Genomic DNA, 21467 nt, shown 5'->3' with positions numbered 1-21467 from the left:
AGGAGGACATGGACCGAAGTGAAATAAGGTGCAGCCCGAGTAGGCTAGGCGCCGAGAAGAGGGGGGACCTACTTTTATGTCCCTATTCCTCCAGAATGAATAACGCTATGTTCAATATAATAATACAAAATGTAGATGGCACCATTGTCTTACAGTAGCCTAAAACAACAAATGTATACATTCCGACTTACCTTTAAATTTCTCGTGATAAACGCAGGGATGGCAGAGCGGTTCAGAGATGCTTACTGCCATTATCTGACCTGGGTGTGATTATCGCAGTATTCTGATGATGAGCTAAACAAAACATATACATGACATCCTATGCATAAGTTGTTGCATCTAATGGTTCTTGAGAAATATGAGAATAGGCACCGAGTTTTCTTTTGTTGTGTCGAATCTGATCGTAACTATTTTGTATCTAAATGCAAGGGGTGCATTCAGGAGCTAAACGTTCAGAATGCCTGGGCGAAGCTAATGCCAATACAAAGGTTTTCACGCGCACACAATGCAAAAATGCATCAAGTGCAGGCAAACGTAGCACAAAGGAATGTTTAAATCCAATACATTTAAATTAAATATATTCACGTAGGCATTCTATCGCTTGGTGAACGCACACCATAGGTCCACACCCATTGCAAACACATTTGCTGTCTTGAACGCCTCCCTGATAGAAGACCACCCGGCATTCAGAATGATGTCATGTTTTAGAGACCACAGGATGCTTAAAGGCACCTGAATCTGATATTTATTGTTACCCTGGACTCGCAATAAAGGTTATTTCTGTCTTGATTCAATCAATCTAACCAATCTATCTGCTATATGAACCTTTCACACACGAGCCATTAAATATTTTGCAGTCTTTACAGAAGCACTGAAGGCAAAAGTCAGGTTTAGGCTTGGTTTATTAAATAGTAATCAAAGACAGACAAGAAGTCTCTGATTATTCATTCAGGACTCAAACGCAGTCATAATAAAATACAGCTGGTTTATAAAGTTTGTCACAGTTTTACAGTATTCAAAGTGACAGCTTCAACTGAAAAGGTTGAGGTCTTGACATAGTAAAGGGAAGAAAACATTTAAATAGTGTGCTACCAAAGAATATATCCAATACCACAATGGTATTGATCTGGCATTATAAAAAAGAATGTGAAGACTATCAAAAATCTAACTCAACTGCGTAGGATTCTGTTCAACACTCAAATATACAACAATATACATATTTTGGTTAACAACCATATTTTCAATTATATAATCCTCTCTGGGAACAAAAACACCTTTTATATTCTTTTGCATCAGTTGTTGCATTTTAAGATAAACCTCTGTAGCAACAGTTGTTTCATGACATGTTAGCTTTTATCAAGAATAAATGTGTTTTACAATTCTGCATAATTCACTGGCGTTTATTATAGGAACTGTACATCAAGTCCAAAGTCCATTGGTTTGAAGCAGAGAGGGGGATATGTTGCATTATTGACATCTTGGAACTCCAGTTATTTGTCTCCTTTACTCCATCTGACCCTGGGAATGGAAATCTCCCTGGTGAGGGAGCAGACTGTCCCCCACTGGGTATCAGCAATGCTGTGTTCTTGCTACTAGCGACCACCAGGGGGCAGTATGAGGTTGGCCATCAGCTCTTGAACAGAGGCGAATATTGTACATTCACCTGAGGGAAAAACAAAGAAAAACAAAGACGTCAGAGTAACATCAAAGTAAAATTGTTTGCCGGTAGGCCCATTTAACTGCATCCTTTTCATATTATGTTCTCATCTTACAATAAATGCGAGAAGTCTCTGCGTGTGTGTGTGTGTGTGTGTGTGTGTGTATGTAATCCACGCATGTCGAGAACCGTTCGTCCCACCGGCTTCAGATTCAGCACGCGCATATTTTTTTGTCACAGTACTACATTCATACATATGTGAAATTTGTCCCCTGCATTTAACCCATCCTACCTAATAGGAGCAATGGGCAAGTGCCATAAAAGGAGAAGTTAGGGCTTAAAGGGGCATAAAACATTGCACTGTGGCGAGTGAATTGTGCACATGATGCCAGTGTGAGGCCTCACCCTGTCTGGCGGGGTGCAGTTCGTTGAACCTGCGGAGGATGTTGGAGACCATGAGTGCTGCAGCCCCAGAGGAGCTGTGCTGTCTGGGGATGTCAGCCTGCTGAGTCAGGCCGGTGGCCATGTCGTACACGATAGGCACGATGATACTCACAGGCTCCTGGGGCACGGGGATACGCTGGGTCAGCTGGAGCTGAGGGACAGAGCACAGAGGACACAGGGTAAACACATTTGAAAAGAGCCCTTAAACACCGTAAATCCACAGAGCTTTACTGTATATGCAACATAATTCAATTCTCATTGCAGTTTTATTGTCACGGCTAGATATGAAGGCAAACTGTATTCTTCACAATAACGATTATTATAATATGCGAGATGATGTGTACAATAGTTATATTTTTATCAGGGTAGATGCAGCTTTTCTTTTCCAGGCTTGAAAGAAAAAGAAGAACAAATATATATATACCGGTATATTGTTAATCAAACTATCTACATTTGTGCAGAATCTGTAATCTTTGCATGTATATAATGTAGTGGTGCTGAAACGTACAAAGAAGAGCATCTTGGACTTGAGCACCACAGCGATGGTTCCAGGAGGGGCAATGGGAGGTGCACTGGGCGGGATAGTCAGACAGAACTGGACGTTCCACTTCAGTTGGCTTGCCTGGTCCGGGAACTGAAGGGATGGACAGGGATGGTGGTGGGACGGGGGGGCAGAGAATTATACACATAAAATATTTACCAAAAAAAGAAAAAGGAATATTTTATGTGACCATACAAGACAAGGCAACAATCGCACATAGCGCCACTGACCAGCTCAAGCTTCATGATGCGTACGCAGTCCCTCAGAATGTTAGTGGGAGCCCCTAGTAGCTTGGTGAAGGCATTCAGTGTGTTGTACTTGAAAGGAGGACCAGCCACCTGCAGCAGAAGACACAAGGGAATGAATCCACAAAGTTTAGGCTAAAAGGACCACACTGTTTCCGTTGTGGTCCGGTCATGTTTGTCTTTTTGTCATCCATACACTATTTGTTTGGAGACAGTTTTAATCTGAATGGTTTCTTCCTGGTTAAATAAAAATGCAAAAAGAAGGTGAGACTTAATTTACACACAAGGGGAAAATCAAGAATGTGTTTGTATGAGTGCCTGGTCATCTGGTGTAGAGAACCAGCACCTACCCGTGTCTCAAAGAACTTCTCCAGAACCTGTAGTTCCTCCTGTGACCAGGGACCAGCGTTCTCAGGGGTGACTTTGAGCTGCAGCGTCTGGTAGTTCTTTGGGTTTAGAGCCACGCGACACTTCAGCACCTCCGTCTTGAACATAATCACGCCTGGTTCGTTGGAGTTCACAATGGAGAGCTGCAGGGGGGGAAGGATGAATTAGCACAGAGACAATGGAACGTTTTTGGATGAATTAAATAGAAGGAAAGAAGTGGATGAATAGAAGGAGAAAGAAACTCCACGTTATAGTGATGGGCAATCCCGTTCATTTCAGTGATCGGATCATTTCGTTCACGTTCACGGTAATGATCCGTTCAAAATATTCGTTCTTAGCGCGATCGTCCCGTGAAAAACACAATCGCGGGAGCGTTTTTATTACGTTGCGAGTACAGCCCTCCGTCGCGTCCTGTCTGCCGGCCGGGGCTATTAGGGGGAGGGGCGGGGGTGTGAACGAAAGTGTGAACGACCCATTTCAGGGATTTGAACGAATCGTTCACGAGTCATGCTAATGATTCGAATCTTATGAACGAATCACTCATGAACGACACATCACTACCACGTTAGCACTGTTGTTGAGCTGTGCAACACTCACATTGGGCTCTTGCTGGATAATCCTCTGCAGGTGGCGTCTCATGATGACAGAGCCCAGGAAGCGTTCCAGTGGAGAGCAGAGGTAGCTCCCTGCCAGGCCCGGCACCAGGCAGGGCGTGGGCGAGGGGAGCAGGAGCACGTGCAAGGCATTATGGGTGAGGATGGTGGGGATAGAAGCAGCCCATGGACGCTGAGGTAGCTTACGGGGTGGAGGCATACTACTGGGCATGACCTGGGAACCTGAGAAAAAAACACATAAAATTAGATTAGTTAGATTTCATATGATCCCTTAAAAAGGAAAGTACCCATCAAAGGGAAAGTAAAAGTATAGTATCAAGATGCTGCTGGTAAATGAACCTGTTCGTGTTTCTCATCTCATAGTTTTGTCTTGAGGACACACAAAAATAACCTTGCATCTGTGATGATATATATGAGGTACAAAGGAGAGAGCAATGCTTACTGGTCCCAGCACGTGGAGAATGAGGGTCAGGGATGGGCGAGTGGAGAGATGCGTTTCCAGGGGACATTCCATGCATACGTGCCCCTGGGGAAGGCCCTGGGACCTGGGGAGAACCTGGCCACTGGCCCCTCTGGCTGGGAGACACCATGGCATATGGAGAACTGGGATCTAGAGCACCTGGGCAAAAGAAGACACATCGTCATCATCAACACATGGACTTCACTTTCTACAACCCACAAAATCCAAATGCATGCACTACAGTGTGCCCACTGTCGATCCACTTGATAACACCTATTGTTATGGGCTAGCTAACTATGTGGCACTGCCCTAAGGCCAAGCAGTGACAAGACAAAATATCCCTAGTTTAGATAGTGCCAGTCCATTCCTAGCCAGTCCTTGCCCAGCCGACTGCAGATTAGAATTAACCCCATGTCAACTCTTTCTGCAACCCTGCCACTTACCGTGGGGGCTGGCAAAGCTTGTCTGGCCCATGGCTATCCCCAAAGAGGAAGGAGACGGGGTAGGACCAAAGGGAGAGGGTGCCCTCAGTGCTCCACTAGGGGAGCCAGAGGTATGGATGGTCCCTGCACACATGCACACCAAAGGGCTCGTCAGACTCTGGTAGAAGTTGACTAGTTCCACGCAAACATGTACACAACATCATGTACACACTCTAAAGCTGTGCAGCGGGCGGTGGCTTTTGGCTGGGGGAGTGGGGGACTGAGACGGTGCAGGATGGAAGGAGCAGGACTGGCTGCATGCTTTCTACCTTCTAGGCAATGAGGCGTGTGTCCAATGTGTATGACATAAACACAACTGATTCTAATGTCAGAATCAAAAAGGCCACACACTCTCATGCATTATCTCTCTAGTAGGCACACGGTTGGCTTTGACGTTTATACACATGGAGCTGGAGATGGAGTGATTTCTTTTTTCTTCCTTTCAACATACCCAACGAAAGTTCCAAGGCCGAACAATGCATTTCTTCAAGAATGGCCATCTTGCCAAAGCAAATATATCCCAGATCCACATAGAACTCCATCATTGCATTGTTACTTATGCATTTTCTGTTCTTGGACATCTCGTAGGTTTTTGTGTAAAAAAGAAAAAACTACGGCGGCCTTATCCTATAAGCAAGACAGGGTGGCTGATGAGTGAACTGAAGGACTGAAAGAGAGAATTATTTGATTCATGGTGGGCTGACAAGCTCAGGCAACAATAAATAAATGAAATGAAATGTACAGCCCATGGCACAATTCTTCCTTTTTAAAATACAAACACAAACACAGACTTCTTCTTCTTCAGTCCTGTCAAAAAAACAAACTCAGCTCAGCGTGGTATCTTTACCTGGCGACTGGGTGGGCATCATGGAAGGTGATGGAGCTACGTTGGTGTGGTAAGGTGTTGGTGGCGACGTGAGTGGCGGATACACCCCTCCCGCACCACCTCTCAGTGGCTGCGGCTGGGCTTGCAATTGGATCAGGGTGTCCATCACGTCCGCGCCCACCGGCGAGGGCGGATTGTCATCTTCATTGACGGAGCGCCTGCGAGCGTCCTGGTTGCTGTCTACAAACATGTTGAGGAACGTCTGCAATGGAGGGAACATAAGCAGAAGGACAAAGACAAAGTTTAAGGTGTAGCTTGCAACACACAATGCCTGCTGTATGTAAAGATAGTCATCGCCTATCCTAGATAAGATGCAGCACTCAGGCTGCCTTATCACTATGCCAATACCTTGAGTCCTGGGGCCGGGTAGAAGCCCTCTACGATCTTGGTGTTGTCGAAGAGGCTGTAGGCACCGTCTCGAATGGCCACCACCCCTCGGCTTCGGCAGTAGATGTCTATGCAGTACATGTTGCGGAAGGCCAGGCGAATGTGTGTGGGTGACTGGGGTAGGATGGAGAAACACTGGTAGGCTGTGTTTGTGCGCTGGGTCAGACCCAGCATGGGCACTGTAGGCAGCTTGTTGATGGCATTCAGAGGGGCCTGTGTGTCAGACAGAACCTGGGGAACGCAGTGGAAGGGAAGGTCAAGCCCATTAGCAATGTCAGACAAAAAGTATGGGGGGCTAGACAGATGAATGAATGAAAATATCACCTTTTCATTGTTTTTGGTCATTTCTGGGGAACACTCAGTTAATTTGTGGGCAGGGCATTTCTGAATAATGGGAACTCTGGCCTCTGAGTAGGCCATGGACTGTTGTGTGATTTTCTGCAAAAGTGCCAGCCAATTCCACCCACCAAGTGAGAGAGCGGATACGGAAACTGCTTCCGTGTTTGCATGTACGTGTGTGTGTGTAAATTATATAATATATAATAATATGGCACAATGTGGGGAATTTAGCCTGGTGGTCGGAAACATGGGGGAAAATGTGAAAACAAAATGCTTCCACTGAAAGGTCCCTCAGCAGCGCCCCCTGCAGCAGCACGACCACACCCATGTGTACCTGCAGCAGCTGTACCACATTGGGATTCTTGTTGAACATCTCCTGCAGCTGGTGCAGAATGATGTTGTGACAGTTGGAACAGCCGGAGTTGGGCCCCACCGTGCCCAGGGCCAGGTGGAAGCGGTGGGTGCTGGAGTTCCACTGGATGGTGACCGAACTGCCCTTGGTGCTGCCGTAGCACAGCACCAGCTTCCTGTAGTTGTAGAGCCGGATCTCAGAGAACAGGCTCAGGTATGACGGCATGTCTGGAATCATAATTGTGCATGTTTCGATTAGTCTTTCCATCGTCTGGTATTCTATTTGACTCCATGTTAAAGTTATACCATGTAACTTTTTTTATAAAACAAATCTTAAAATTGTCCCAACTGTTAAATCGCTAAAGTTTTAGAACCCCCACTCCGTTAATTTCAGCTTCTAAAGCCTTGTCTTTATATGTTTTCTATGAGCCGTGAGGGGGGGAGAATTTCGCGGCAAAATGACGTCATCTGCATCATGTGTATACGTTGGCCAATCATATCGCCGATCATAAACACATGGTACACTACCGGCCAATCACAGGCGCATCTTGCTGACTTCTCAGGAAGTAGCTTGCCTCAACAACAACATACTCGGGTGAAGGAGTCAGTTTCTCCGGAATGCCTGAACCCACAGGAACCAGGGACTCCTCTAAAGATAGATCTCGGCGAGCTGCAGGCGGACGCGGTGGCGAGAGGCCGAAAGACGCGGACGCGACCGCGGTTTGCTATACAGCTCTGACCACTAGTTGAGCAACTTACACAGTATAGCTTTAATAGTTGTGCGCTAGTCTTTGATGTATTGACTTGCACTAGCTGCCTCTTCCCAAGTTAAATATAATGAATAAATAATGATATTTATATACATAGATAAAAAGGCTGTGTGCATCCAAGTTGAGAACAGATTACAGAACTTGTTCGGTCTGTTAGGTCTGAACAGACACACACCTGGTAGCGCTCGTGAGAAGTCAAGGACACACTGGTAGAGCTGGCTGATGGAGCTCCAATCATTGAGGAACATCTCCACCACCTTCCTCCCACCTACCGGCTCCGACAGAGGGTTCTCATAGGTCAGGTATACATGCCGCGTAGAGGCTGATTGGGGCCAAAAGAGGGATGACACATTTAGAGGCTGAGACAATGTGGTGGAAAACAAAAGAAAAGTAACTTGAAGAAGAACTCTACAGGTCCTGAAAGGCCAGAGGTGAGAGCTTTGCATGTGTGTGCAGGGGCGTCACACCAAATTCTGGGCCCTGGTAACAAGGATTCACTGCGGGCCCCCCATGAATGTTAACTATTGAAAAATAGCAGATATACAAGCTTACAGCGTGGCACTCGGTGCCGCGCTGCAAGCTTTTAGATCTGCTATTTTTGGAAAATTGTGAAAAAGTGTGCAAGAAACCCATGTTTCCATGTCAGTGATGCTCAAACTTTTTCATGTGAAGAACCCCCAAAATGATATGAATTTGGCCACGGACCCCCATCTCAAAATATTTAGTTCCAGGGACCCCCCGGGAAGCAAAATTTGAGTTACAAATGTCCGCTTAAAAAATACATATTCAAAGATTTGCACACATTTTCACGACTTTTCAAAAATAGCAGATCTACAAACTCGCAGCGCGGCACTCGGTGCCGCGCTGTGAGCTTGTATATCTGCTATTTTTCAATAGCTAAAGTTACTTGGGCCCCTCCACCTTGGGCCCTGGTAACTCAGTCCCACTTTCCTACCCCTTGTGACGCCCCTGTGTGTGTGTACAAACCTTGCTCCTTGCTGTGTGTGCTGTTTAGAGGGCAGTTGGCCAGCACCAGTTCGGCCACCCAGGTGCGGTTGTTCCTGCCTTGCAGACGGAAGGTGCAGTCCAGCAGGGAGCGCTCTAGAGCTCTCCTGGTCTCCTCTCCTACCTCTTTACTGGGAGGGATTCTAGGGAGAGATATGTAAAGCGATTTTGCGTCAGCATATTTTCATCTACGTTTCTTGAAATACTTGACTGAAGGTTTTGCTTGTGTGTGTATTAACTTGAGCAGGCGTATGGCGTGACTGCATCCGTCTCCCTCCACCTGGACTCCTTGGTTAGGGATCTCCATGTTGGACAGCTAGACGCACAGATCGACAGATACGCAAATTAGTCGGGTGAACCATGAGGAGCGTAAATTATATTCAAGAACAAAAAAGAATGGCTGGATGTGTTTGATATGAAGACGATGGTGAGGAAGATTGTTAAGAGAATAACCTTATAGGAACCTGAAAAAAGGTCTTTAATTCCTGTGTCAAAAGGGAGGGAGGTAATAACACCCCTTTAACACCCCCCAGGAAGCGAATGAAAGCGGCAGTGTTAAGTGATGCACGAATACAAAGGAATACATCAGATAACAAGCGAAAGGCTCTGGTTGTCCCAGGTCTGATTACAGGCCAGGCTAAAAATGTGTCGATGTGTGTCCCTGAGAAAGAATCTTAACCCCTAATTGCTCCCCGAGCGCCGTAGAATGGCGCTCACTGCTCCTAGTAAATAGTATATATCTTATAGGAGCAGAGGGACAAATTTCATCTATGTGTAAATATACAGTGAAGAAGAAAAAAAAAACACCCCAAGGAGTGGGGACTATTCTATCTATATATTCTATCAAACACCAGAGAGTGAGAGGAAATGGGAAACGGAAGTCTGATTAAACTAGTTCCAGATTATCCAAGAAAATGGAGGAGCGTGGTCTGTGGTCAGAGAGAGAGAGAGAGATATGGGGACATATCTGTACCTCTGCTCTGAGGCCAATGAAGGGCATGTTGGTGTCACACATGGCCACTAGGTGAGCAAGCTCCTTGTTGAAGGCACACATCTCTCCAGATCGCTTGGGCTTCTTTGGCTCCAGGGCCCCCTGGTCTCCAGACATCTAATGCACAACACACAGAGAAATGTAATCTCAACATACAGTATCAAATTAGGCCAATTCATACTAAGCCACCGGAAAAATCATAATACAAGCAAGCTGACTTTAACCTAGAATCTTTTACATATCTACCTTCCTCTTTGTTCCGGGGCGGGCCCCTTTCCCTGACATGGTGTCTTGGACAAGTTGCTCCACGTTGGGTTTGAAGTGTTGTAGGAGCTGGGCACATGGATGTCCATCCTCACCCTCCAGCTGCGACACGGAGAGGAAGGAGTACTTGTACTGTAGGTCTGTAGGACAGCCAGGCACATCCAACATCTCCACAACCTATGGGTAAGGAGAGAGGACGAGTGGGGAAGAGAGGCAAAGAGATAGCGAAAGAAAATAAGGGAAAGAAATGATGATTGAACCAAGGAAGACAGAGATTACAAAGAAATAATGGAAAAGCGCATGCAAAGGTGTGATTGTGTCATCTTTGAGCGACGCTAAGCGCATGAATGTCCATCCCGCAAAGCTGGGCATTGGCCAAGCTTGGCAGGAAGTTTAATTAAATGAACGCATTAAAGGCACCGCTCACTTCACACTGGGTGTTACTTTTTGTAAAGGACTGCCATTGATTTCATGAATCATAAATAAGGAACTCACAATGTAGTACTGTGGTAGTCGCGTGAGCTTGATGAAGAGCTTGTGTTTCGATAAGCTGCCTACAGGATGAGACGTGGTGTTGGCGAGGTGGAGGACATCGGTGCACACAGCGGGGAGGTGCTTCACAGACTGTCTACAGCGCTGCTCACCCAACCACAATCTGGACAGAGAGAAAGAGATAAGATTCTAAAAAATTTCACATTTCAAATTTCTATCTTTTCTATAATTTCAGGGGGTGGACATACTTAAGCTGCTGTAGCCAAGATATAATACGCTTCATGTCATCGTTGATGGTCTTCTCAATGTCATCCAGCATAGACTGGTCTGTAGAGAGGATTGTTAGGTTTAGTGATGAAAAACACACCGGCCAATGCTCAGATTTTTCTTTTGTGTTTGCTCTTTACCTACCTATTCCATATAGCATGGGCTGGAACATCCCTGAATGCAGGTCTACAAAGATATGCAGGCACTCTGAGCGACCACAGGGCTCCAGAATAGGAATGACCAGAGTCGGTAATGCCGTCTCAATAAAAGCTGAAATACAGAAGAAAAAAAAACAATGTCCCATGTGCATTCATAAATTATAACTTGGAAATGAAGGTCCCAAATGTCACATGTCTTGGCACTGCAATCTTGTGAAGGAAGGGCAGGGCAGTGTAGCAAATATCTGAACAATCCTGCATAATACAAAATCTTGGACTTATGTCAAGCAATGTTTTACACATTTGTTACAATCAGAAATCTTAATTTGTTGTCACAGACAAGGGAGACAAGAGTTTACTATAGAATTATTCTACTGTAGAAATGACAGTTTACTGTAGACTCTTACAGCTATCACTCGGATTGCTGGCCTTTAGAATAGCCTTCAGTTCCTGCAGCTTCTGATGAGAGCGGGCATGTACACTGTCGATCAAAAGCTTCTCTACGGACAGGTGATCAATCTAGAGGAGCAGGACAAGAAATAACAGTTAAGCGAGACTTCTTCAAAAGGCCCATATTGCTGTTCACTTTAATGTTCGATGAGAAACATCTTAAATCACTATTAATGCACCTTCATGGCTCTCTCCATGAGTTTTGAGTCACAGGCAGGAAGAGGAGGCTCATGGGATATCTGTAGCGGCTTGGAGCCATCTGATTCGTCGATCTTAATGGTGACTTTGTGAACTGAAGCAGTGCCTGTTTTTCTACCTAAGACTTGTTGACTGGAAGGTTGAAGAGAGAAAGAGAGAGGGTGTAAGACAGGAAGATGAGATGGAAACGGTACTGATTACAACCAACAGAATAGTCCCCCCCCAACCCCCCCATATAATTTAGTTCCATCTTACTTCCAGACGGCGAGTGTGAGGTATTTGGCAGGCAGGTATCTTTCCACCTGCACCAGGTCTCCCCAGCGTTCTCTGACCAACATTAGGGTCTGGGAGTGGAGAACTTCCAGTTGAAGAGAGAGGCAGAAGGAGTCTTAACACAGGGTTAAGGAAGATATAAGGCATAGGAAGACACCATATACCGGTGGACTCAAGATATAGTACCACACACATCACACCCTCTATATTCAGAACACACTCCTCCACAGACAAACACATTTGCTACACACACAAATACCCTGTTTGTAAAAAAAAACACACCACCCATTAAAGGGCTTTTTGTGCTGAACACAGGCAACTCTTTCAGAGGGCAAGCTGCATCACTAGCTTTGGTGCAGGGGAGGCAGAGCAGAGATGCTCTGATTAGTATTGGGATTAGCATGGCCATGCTCTGCTGCATGCTTGATTAAGGACTTTGATGTTAGCATGAATGCTAACAAACTGTTGTCGTTTGCCTCTGCACCTGAGGGTCTAGTAGGCCAATGCACAGTTTGAATGCACGCATGCACTTTCCGGGGTAAAAGGGAGGAGCCACGCCTGCTGCTGGAAGAGAGCGCCCGTTCCTTTGTTAGTTTAATCCTGATATGCCAAGAACGTCATGGCATCCGGCCGGCTCTGTTGAATGAAGCAATAGGGAAAAACAAGACGGACTTGCGAGGCTAGCCACTGGGACGTGTGGATGTGCCAACTGATGTGTAATACTGTCTCACTGATTCAACAGAACACAGAAACTACACTCCCTGTAAATTACTGTCCATGTCCGTATGACAAATGTAACTATTGCCATGATCATATAAGCGCTAACAATGTGATGCTTTCTCTGGTTGGCATGGCAGTAGCAGTAATTTGTAGAAAACAGTAAATTCCCATCTGTGATTTTCCTGAAGTTGCCATCTAACAGAAATCACTTGTGTTGATGGGCTATAATGATGGGAATGAGAATTGAGAAGGAACTCTGCAGCTGTGTGGCTCATTAGGATGCAGTGTGCATTAGTGCTTGACTAGTCAATACTCTATAAGCTCCAACATACACAGGGTGGCCTTACTGCAGTAGTTCACATTAGACTGGGCCCCAATCCAAGAGGCTGCAGGGCACAAAGAAACCGTGTATCTGTGCATGTGTGTGTGTGAGCACATAGGTACACACGGTCATCACAGGCACACAAGCACATGCACATACACCATACGAGGGTTTCCCCAAGGCAATTTTTAGGCCGGCCACCTTAACCGACAAGATTATATTTTCCCGGCCTACAAATAAATCAAACGGCCATAATATAATTAACGTCACATGCGTGTTTGCAGATGCGTGCAGCCAACAGACCATTACATGTATAATTTTCACGACCCATACAAGTTCAGGTTCACGTTTTATTATGGTCAACTGGGTCCGGGTTGGTTCAGATTATTTTACTTCGAGACCCCGGGTACGTTTATCATAACACCAGAGCGAACCAAGAAGACCCGCACTCATCGCTGATTAAGGTGGCACGTTGTGAACTTGTAGGTCTAATATTTTTGATGTGCAATACCATTCATTGTACAATAGGCTTATCCATCAGATAACTGCAGCACACAGCAGGCTGTTGGGACTTAAACCACAGGTTTTAATGGTTATAAATGATTATTGCAATGTTGAGTTACTTTATCCAAAATGTTTTTTAACTACGTATTGCAATGTTGCATTACTTTATCCAAATAATAGTATTAATAATAGGCTTAAATGATAAAATAGCCTAATAACAGCATTTTCACCAGTCGGCCACGGTGGCCAGTGATGTTTATAATGAACAATTAAACATTTTATCAGTCAATGGCCGATAACAAATATACTGGCTAACGGAAACCTTGCACCATACACAGTGAGGAGGATACGTAGGCAGTTGTACATGTCCTGTAGGGGCTTCTCATCTGCAAATAGTCGTGCTTGCACCAACTCGTGAATGAAGTTCACCTGCATGCTGTGCACCAAGGCTCGGCCATCTGTCAGTAAAGAGGGAGGTTGAGAGGGATAGATGGTTGGAGGAAATGCGATGGTTGAAAGATTAACAGAACATCCAAATAAGCCCTGTGTATATTTATTTAGTCGTATGTATGAATCAATACATTTTTTTAAATTTGGGAATTAATTTGGAAATGTGTGCCTATGATTACAGGCACAAAATGGGGACGGCTAGGGTAAACCTGATTAACATCAGAGAAGTGAGGTAGTGCAAACAGAAGGTAGTTTAATTTGTTTGCCATGGTGTCTAGACCCCGGAAACAGTCTTCATTCCCAGTCTCTCAGCAGAGTTGTATCCATCTCACCTCCGGTCTCTTTGTCCTCCACCAGGATCTCCAGCTTCAGCAACCGCCAGGGAATATCTGGGTCATCTCCCATTACTGTCAGGGTGGCCTCAAACTCCCCCTCCACACGGAACTTTACACGTCCATTAGCTGGAGACGCACACAGACGCAATTTAGAGATCTAATAGTTATAACCAAAATTGCCGCCTTGCCATCTAACCTTCTAACAGCACAACCTTGGTGCTTTAACAATATATTTTAAGCAATGAGAATTTGATAATGTGAGATGATGTGTGTGTACAAAAACGACTTACCCACTGTGAGGTTGGCTAGCTGGGGAGGCAGGTCTGTAGTGACAAGGCGGTGTCGTAGAATCTGATTGAGCTGGTTCAGTGTAGTCTGTTTCTCAACCTTGGTAATGGGGTCTGGAGGAATGATCTTATCCTATATTCAAATACACACAAGTCACAGAACAGTAAGATATAGACCACTATAAGCTAGTTACAGTACATAATAACCAGTAAGACTCCCTAATCGGGAGATAAGCGACCGTTGGTCGCTTATCTCCACAAATATCACAACCTCCACCTCTCACGTCATACGGGTAGCCATAGTTACACCTGGAATGTTGAATCTCCATATATGGAGATAACCTACGCATCACACAAAGTCTGACCTCACCAGCCCATACTTGGGCATGGACGACTTATATCTCCATATACGGAGATGGCCATATATGGAGATACGATGACATCACAGTCCACAGCTGATGATGTGGCGTGATGTCATACAATACACAAACAAGCCCTATATAAAGGGGCAATTCTCACCAGGGAAGAGAGCATTGCCTGGAATGTTGAATCTCCATATATGGAGATAACCTACGCATCACACAAAGTCTGACCTCACCAGCCCATACTTGGGCATGGACGACTTATATCTCCATATACGGAGATGGCCATATATGGAGATACGATGACATCACAGAGTCCACAGCTGATGATGTGGCGTGATGTCATACAATAAACAAACAAGCCCTATATACTGATGCGATACGATGACATCACAGAGTCCACAGCTGATGATGTGGCGTGATGTCATACAATAAACAAACAAGCCCTATATACTGATGCGGAGATATGAGCAGAGCAAAGGTGTGACGTGTGACGTGTGACCGACCGACCGACCGACCGACGGACGGACGGCCGGTGGAGGTTTTCATAGTAAACTGCTCCCTGACGGTCGCAATAACTGTATGTAAATTCTTATCTGCAACTCTTTATCTATTGTTACTTTTACCAGTTTCCACCCGTACACAGGTAGGACTGATCTTTCACCAATATAACACATTTTCCAGTCATTCTTTGAAGTTTAGTTCCAATTCTGGCAGTTTTAGCATATTGCCCTCTTCCTAGTCAGGTGAGAACTGTGTGCGCTCCTTCTTGTGCTGTCCATTTCCTGTCAACTATGTGCATAGAATGAACGCCACTAAGTATCCAAAATAATACTGCAAGCTATATCTACACAAAATAATATGACATGTTGCCAACAAGAAACAAAAACAGCTCCTACCGTACATTATTAGTGGACAGTATGAGGAATCCTAAAAAAGTAGAAACTTACCCTTATGCATGTAGGCAGCCTAGGATAGGATCCTGTGGTGAGAACGTCAATGGCGAAGGGTATGGCAAAGCTGGGTAATCGGGCATGTACCAGAGCATCTCTGGCCAGGGATGCAAGCCTATCAGCTGTGTCCACAAAGAGGAAGGCCTGCTGGTCCAGGAAGCTGGAGATCATCTGTTACCAATACATGGATACCACAGTTATAAATTGTGAATGGACAGTGTGTTGAGCCGACATTGCAGGCTCTTATTAAATACAGAATATACTACCAGTAAGACTCCCTAATCGGGAGATAAGCGACCGTTGGTCGCTTATCTCCACAAATATCACAACCTCCACCTCTCACGTCATACGGGTAGCCATAGTTACACCTGGAATGTTGAATCTCCATATATGGAGATAACCTACGCATCACACAAAGTCTGACCTCACCAGCCCATACTTGGGCATGGACGACTTATATCTCCATATACGGAGATGGCCATATATGGAGATACGATGACATCACAGGGTCCACAGCTGATGATGTGGCGTGATGTCATACAATACACAAACAAGCCCTATATAAAGGGGCAATTCTCACCAGGGAAGAGAGCATTGCCTGGAATGTTGAATCTCCATATATGGAGATAACCTAAACCTACGCATCACACAAAGTCTGACCTCACCAGCCCATACTTGGGCATGGACGACTTATATCTCCATATACGGAGATGGCCATATATGGAGATACAATGACATCACAGAGTCCACAGCTGATGATGTGGCGTGATGTCATACAATAAACAAACAAGCCCTATATACTGATGCGATACGATGACATCACAGAGTCCACAGCTGATGATGTGGCGTGATGTCATACAATAAACAAACAAGCCCTATATACTGATGCGGAGATATGAGCAGGGCAAAGGTGTGACGTGTGACCGACCGACCGACCGACCGACTGACCGACCGACGGACGGACGGCCGGTGGAGACCAACGTAGCACTCCCCCCCTTGCGACTGACATTGGACGCAATATATTTACCAGTAAGACTCCCTAATCGCCACAAATAGGCCAAAAGTTTGTTTTACCAATTATTACACTCTATGTGAACATTTACATCAACAAATCCCAAGTACTATGCAGAACGACCCATTTCAAGTTTTTAATGTACAACAATATTTAGAAAATAGGTCTACAAGCTCACAATGCTACGCATTGTCCTCGTCCCTTATATTCCCATAGGTTATATGGAGATCTCAGTGTTTGTCAGTCCTTGTTCATTTATGCCCATATATGGACATCTCTATATCTACTGTAACAGTCCTTGTCCCTTTATGCCCGGAGATCTCTTAACTGTAAGTCCTTGTCCCTTTTATGCCCATATATGGATATTCCTGATGTCATCAGTATATGAACATATATGGGCTTTCTGATATGCCCATATATGGAGATCTCTTAACTGTAAGCCCTTGTCCCTTTTATGCCCATATATGGATATCCCTGATGTCATCCGTATATGCCCATATATGGGCTTTCTAATATGCCCATATATGGAGATCTCTGTATCTCCATATATGGGTATAAAAGGATACTTCAGGTCTGACATCAGGTTTGTTTATATTGGGTTGCTAGGTTTGACATCACAAACTCCATGGGCCATCTGACCTAGAAATCTATATTTGGGCATAGATGACTCATCGTGACCTCATCATGATTTCAATCGCTATAAAAGGACTCTCAGTGACATACACTCTCCACAGATAAAGCAGTCAACCAGCCTACCAGTCAACCCATTCTTTGATTACTTTGTACAACTAGATTAACTTTTCAATGGCATCCCCACTGGAATTGACCGAAATGTACGACAGACAATGCCGGTCTTATACCAGGAAAGAAGCATTTCTTCGACTCAGACCTTATCGCCAGGGTTGGCTTATAGCAGCTGTCGGTAGATAATGCCGGTCTTATATAAGGGTCATTTGTGTACGGTGTGATTTGCCATGGTTACTCATTGAAGTTGAATCTCCATATATGGAGATAACCTACGCATCACACTAAGTCTGACCTCACCAGCCCATATTTGGGCATGAGCAACTTATGTCTCCATATATGGAGATATGATGACATCACACAGTTCTCAGCCGATGATGTGGCGTGATGTCATACAATACACAAACGAGCCCAGATATGAGCAGGGCAAAGGTGTGACGTGTGACGTGTGACCGACCGACCGACCGACCGACCGACCGACGGACGGACGGACGGCCGGTGGAGGTTTTGATACTAAACTGCGACCTTACGGTCGCAATAAAGATGCATCAACTATCAATTTAAGCGATAACAGATGTTTCATTGTGTTTATATCCCATATAATGTGAAATCACTCTACTGTTTGGGGTGCCATTATTTTTTAAGGGATGTATGTGACAAATAAAACGTTGAATTTAATGTAATTGAAACCAATTTGAAGAGAAGTGAATATCTTGTGGCAAGTAATGTTACTCAGACTCTACATACCGCACATTTCTCAACTTTCCCAGCATTGCTTGCCCATTTCACCAAGGCTAAGAGACGCACAAAAAGCTGCCTGGTACGGCTGGCAAACTGGACAATCTCAATTTTCCTGCAAGAAAAAGGGATTTTACATCAAAGAATGTAATAAAGTTTAACAGAATGTCATAATGCGTGTTTTGGTTCGTAGAGAAGACCTACCTCTCCATGTCTGTTTTTCTGGGAAGTCTGTAGGGAGGACACCAAATCATCATTATTGTCACATCTCACTCAGCAAAGTTCCGTAACAGCCTAAGGTCTAGGTCTAGTTGACCAGAAATTATATTTAAAAGGCTTTCCGGTTAACAGTTATGCTCTGAGAAGTAGCAGATTGTGAGCCCGTTGGCCGTTATGTACCATGAATTCTCTAGATTAAATCATTTACCAGCCACACTAACAACACAAATGATACTATTGGGGGAATATTGACAAATCCATAATCGCTGATTAAAACATATTCCATGATCTCATATATACTTAGTTATTCTAGCTACAATAGCTAATAGGTTGTGACCTCCCCCTTCGTTGCAGCTCTGGGACTCAAGCTACAGCCATGGAGGGGGTCACAGATGGGGCTAGTTGGTTAGGGTTCACGTTATGTTTTTGTTATTTGATTTGCTTAACCACAAAATGTTAAGAATGTTTATTTTTAGATGTAGTTTAGACAAATATTGTCTAAACTAGACAGTATCTTTGAAGCTTATTCTCTCTCTACTTATGTGACAGCTTAAGCTCTAGGGTGACCAGGGTTCATGCCATTTACTGAAGTCACTCTGGGTAATAACGTCTGCTAAACTATAAATTGTATAGCAAACTGTATCTTCCAAACTTTTTGGATCGGCAAATAACCAAGCAAAAGCCAGTGACTGGAGATACACTGACAGTAGTGGAAGAGCATCATCAGCTATAGTGTGTGCCAGCGGCTACGTCATTGTAGTCCTTATCGGATCTTCTGGGACAAAACACAGGTGTTTCAATTGTTTGATTGCATAGAACTAATGTTATAGTCTAATCAGAACACCTGTGTAAGGCTGTGTTTACCCAAGAAATGGCCGCTCTTAGAACTACATTTGGCCCACCCTATACACAGCGTTTTATAGATTAGAAGCAAGAGTTAGTTGGCTTGGTTAGCTTAGTTACCCATCTTAGCTTTTACGTTAGGCCTTGGCTACTTACAGTTCAGCCAGCAGGGTGATTTCGTGGTAGGTCCTCTGAAGCAGAAACTCAATCAACAGGCTCAATCGGACGCCCTGTGTGGCCGGGGCCCCGGGTGGAGGAGGTTGGGGACCAGAGGTTGGTCCCCCAAGCGGGACCAGTTGCCCATCTGATCCAATCTGCACTGGAGCCATTTTACAATGACAATACGGAGCTAAAGCGATGCACACATAAAAAAAAGAAAACTAGCGACTCGTAGTAACTTCCAGTGAAAACCGATTTTACGTATTCTACAACATGTCTTCTTCCGGAAAAGTTTCACTGGCCTTTGTTTTCTTGTTCGACAGAAAACGAGCTAAATTCACCCTATTCAATAACTCATTAGAGAAAACGCTGTCCAACCGCCATCTTTGCTGTCGAGAATGATCATCACAAGTCTGCTCCCTCCTGCTGGTGGAAGCGAAAACCCGGACATGGAACAAATACAAGTCAACTCCTTCCTGTCCCCGACCCCGAGTCCGAGAGACGGGTCCGACTGCAGTACACAGCCTTGGAGGAGGCGGGCATTGGAGAGCCTTGTAGGGAGCCTTGGAGGGGGCGGGCAAAGAAACGTGTTATTTTCCTGTGTTCAATAAGAATTAATAATCCATGTCGTTGTAGTATTCTAAAAACGACTGGGCACCGGTGGCTGTGTTGGGTGGCGAAAACAGCCGATCTACAAGCCCACAAAGCGTTGCGCTTGCTTGCGTTGTGAGCTTGTAGGTCTGCTGTTTTCAGCACCTCCAAGGCCCGCCTCCTCCATGATTCTATTGGATACTATGAACCTTTCTAATCCGCCTCCAGCTCCTCCAATGCCCGCCTCCTCCAATGGCCGCCTCCTACTGAGTACTGCAATCAAACTCTTATGGAGTCCGACGCGCTGCCTCTTCTATGCTCTTCTGGTTGTCTGGCTTTCACTTTCGCATAACGTAGCTACTACGGGGGCTACGGTGTAGTACTGCATGATAGACCCTACAACTGTCCGGCTATCCTGTTACACTGTGATTAGTGAACATTGTTATATTTTATCCGCCACGGCGCCATCCCTCCATGACATTTATAGACTACATCTCATTATAAACTATCCATATCACAAATCCAAACATTATGGCAGAAAATGTTTGTTTTCGTGTAGTAGGCCTACTATTACCTAGTTGATCATACATTCATAATTTCAGTAAGATATTTAATTTACACTTTTTCTTTCTTTCTTTTTTTTAAAAGTCTCTCTAACCCTGAGAAGAAATTGGGGGCAGCCAAGGACAGAGAGACTGGTCACTGGAGGGTGAACGTGAACGAGGTGGGGGGAGGGGTCAGCAGGCCAGCCTTGTCCCCACTCCTGGGAAGTGAACCAAGGAGTGGTTCTGCAGGGGTTGACACTAAGGTCTAAAGCCCGTATCAGAGTGTACGGTGGAGAGCTATCCACCGATGGAAAGCTTTCCACCTCAAGTCAGAAAATAAGTGCAGGACATCATAGTACGCCACGGTGGAGTCCTATTCACCGTGACTGACTAGTCTAGATTGACCAATCAGTGAACGAGGTGTAGAGCCTGTCTGTCTGATAGTAAAAACAGAGAGATGTGTTGGGACTCGTAGTTTCATGACTCGAAAAGACTACACCGCGGTGTAAAGCCTTCCACCGCCCAGGCGACTATGATGCCGGCTTAAGAGGCACTTGCCCGTCGGGCAACGCAAGTACAGGTCATGTTCTACTTGCCCAAAGGTCATGTACACTTGCCCAAAAAGTAAATCGTCCATTATAAAATGATAGGTAAGATTTTAATTCCCACTCAATTTAACTCAATAACAATTTGTAATCATACCTCAATACCTCCAAATCCAAATAGACCTACCTAGTTATGATTGCTGTGGTTTCACACTTTGTCATTTTATATATTTTTTTATGGCCACGTTCAGGTGTTTAGACAGATATCTTCTGACCCCTCTCAAATGAGCAATTGCCCAGTCGGGCAACCTGAAAGCAAACTTCACCTGCCCCAAAGTTTTATTTACCTGCCGGGGGCAGGTTGGCAAGCCTTAGTGTCAATGCCTGTTCTGTCAACAACATTGTGCGACTTATGTTCTTTGACTTATCCAGCACCTAAAACACACCCAGCCACTCTAGTTAACTGAGACACTCAGG

At 44.9% G+C, this 21467-nt stretch overlaps 1 protein-coding gene across 2 annotated transcripts; it reads right to left on the bottom strand.

Moving 5' to 3' along the window:
- Nucleotides 1-969: 969 nt before the first annotated feature.
- Nucleotides 970-19645, bottom strand: med14 (mediator complex subunit 14). 2 transcript variants are annotated; one of them, XM_080753357.1, is made up of 29 exons: nucleotides 19307-19645; nucleotides 18293-18319; nucleotides 18098-18203; nucleotides 15592-15765; nucleotides 14283-14412; nucleotides 13990-14118; nucleotides 13558-13665; nucleotides 11644-11776; nucleotides 11370-11520; nucleotides 11148-11259; nucleotides 10727-10852; nucleotides 10564-10642; nucleotides 10319-10478; nucleotides 9806-10000; nucleotides 9542-9676; nucleotides 8808-8884; nucleotides 8551-8711; nucleotides 7739-7885; nucleotides 6777-7021; nucleotides 6065-6334; nucleotides 5678-5918; nucleotides 4792-4914; nucleotides 4331-4507; nucleotides 3872-4110; nucleotides 3238-3417; nucleotides 2873-2980; nucleotides 2610-2735; nucleotides 2063-2252; nucleotides 970-1663 (listed from the first exon to the last, which is right to left on the bottom strand). In XM_080753357.1, the coding sequence occupies exons 1-29, from the start codon at nucleotides 19477-19479 to the stop codon at nucleotides 1593-1595; spliced, it is 4293 nt and encodes a 1430-aa protein (XP_080609483.1). In that variant the 5' UTR covers nucleotides 19480-19645; the 3' UTR covers nucleotides 970-1592. The 2 variants fall into 2 exon arrangements, with proteins under 2 accessions (XP_080609483.1, XP_080609482.1); XM_080753356.1 differs by lacking the exon at nucleotides 4792-4914.
- Between the last annotated feature and the right edge of the window lie 1822 nt (nucleotides 19646-21467).

Source organism: Nannobrachium achirus (genome assembly GCF_963921795.1).
Source record: "Nannobrachium achirus genome assembly, chromosome: 22".
NCBI lineage: Eukaryota > Metazoa > Chordata > Actinopteri > Myctophiformes > Myctophidae > Nannobrachium > Nannobrachium achirus.
The sequence above is the reverse complement of the archived record's forward strand: the minus strand, read 5'-3'. Positions and strand labels throughout refer to the sequence as shown.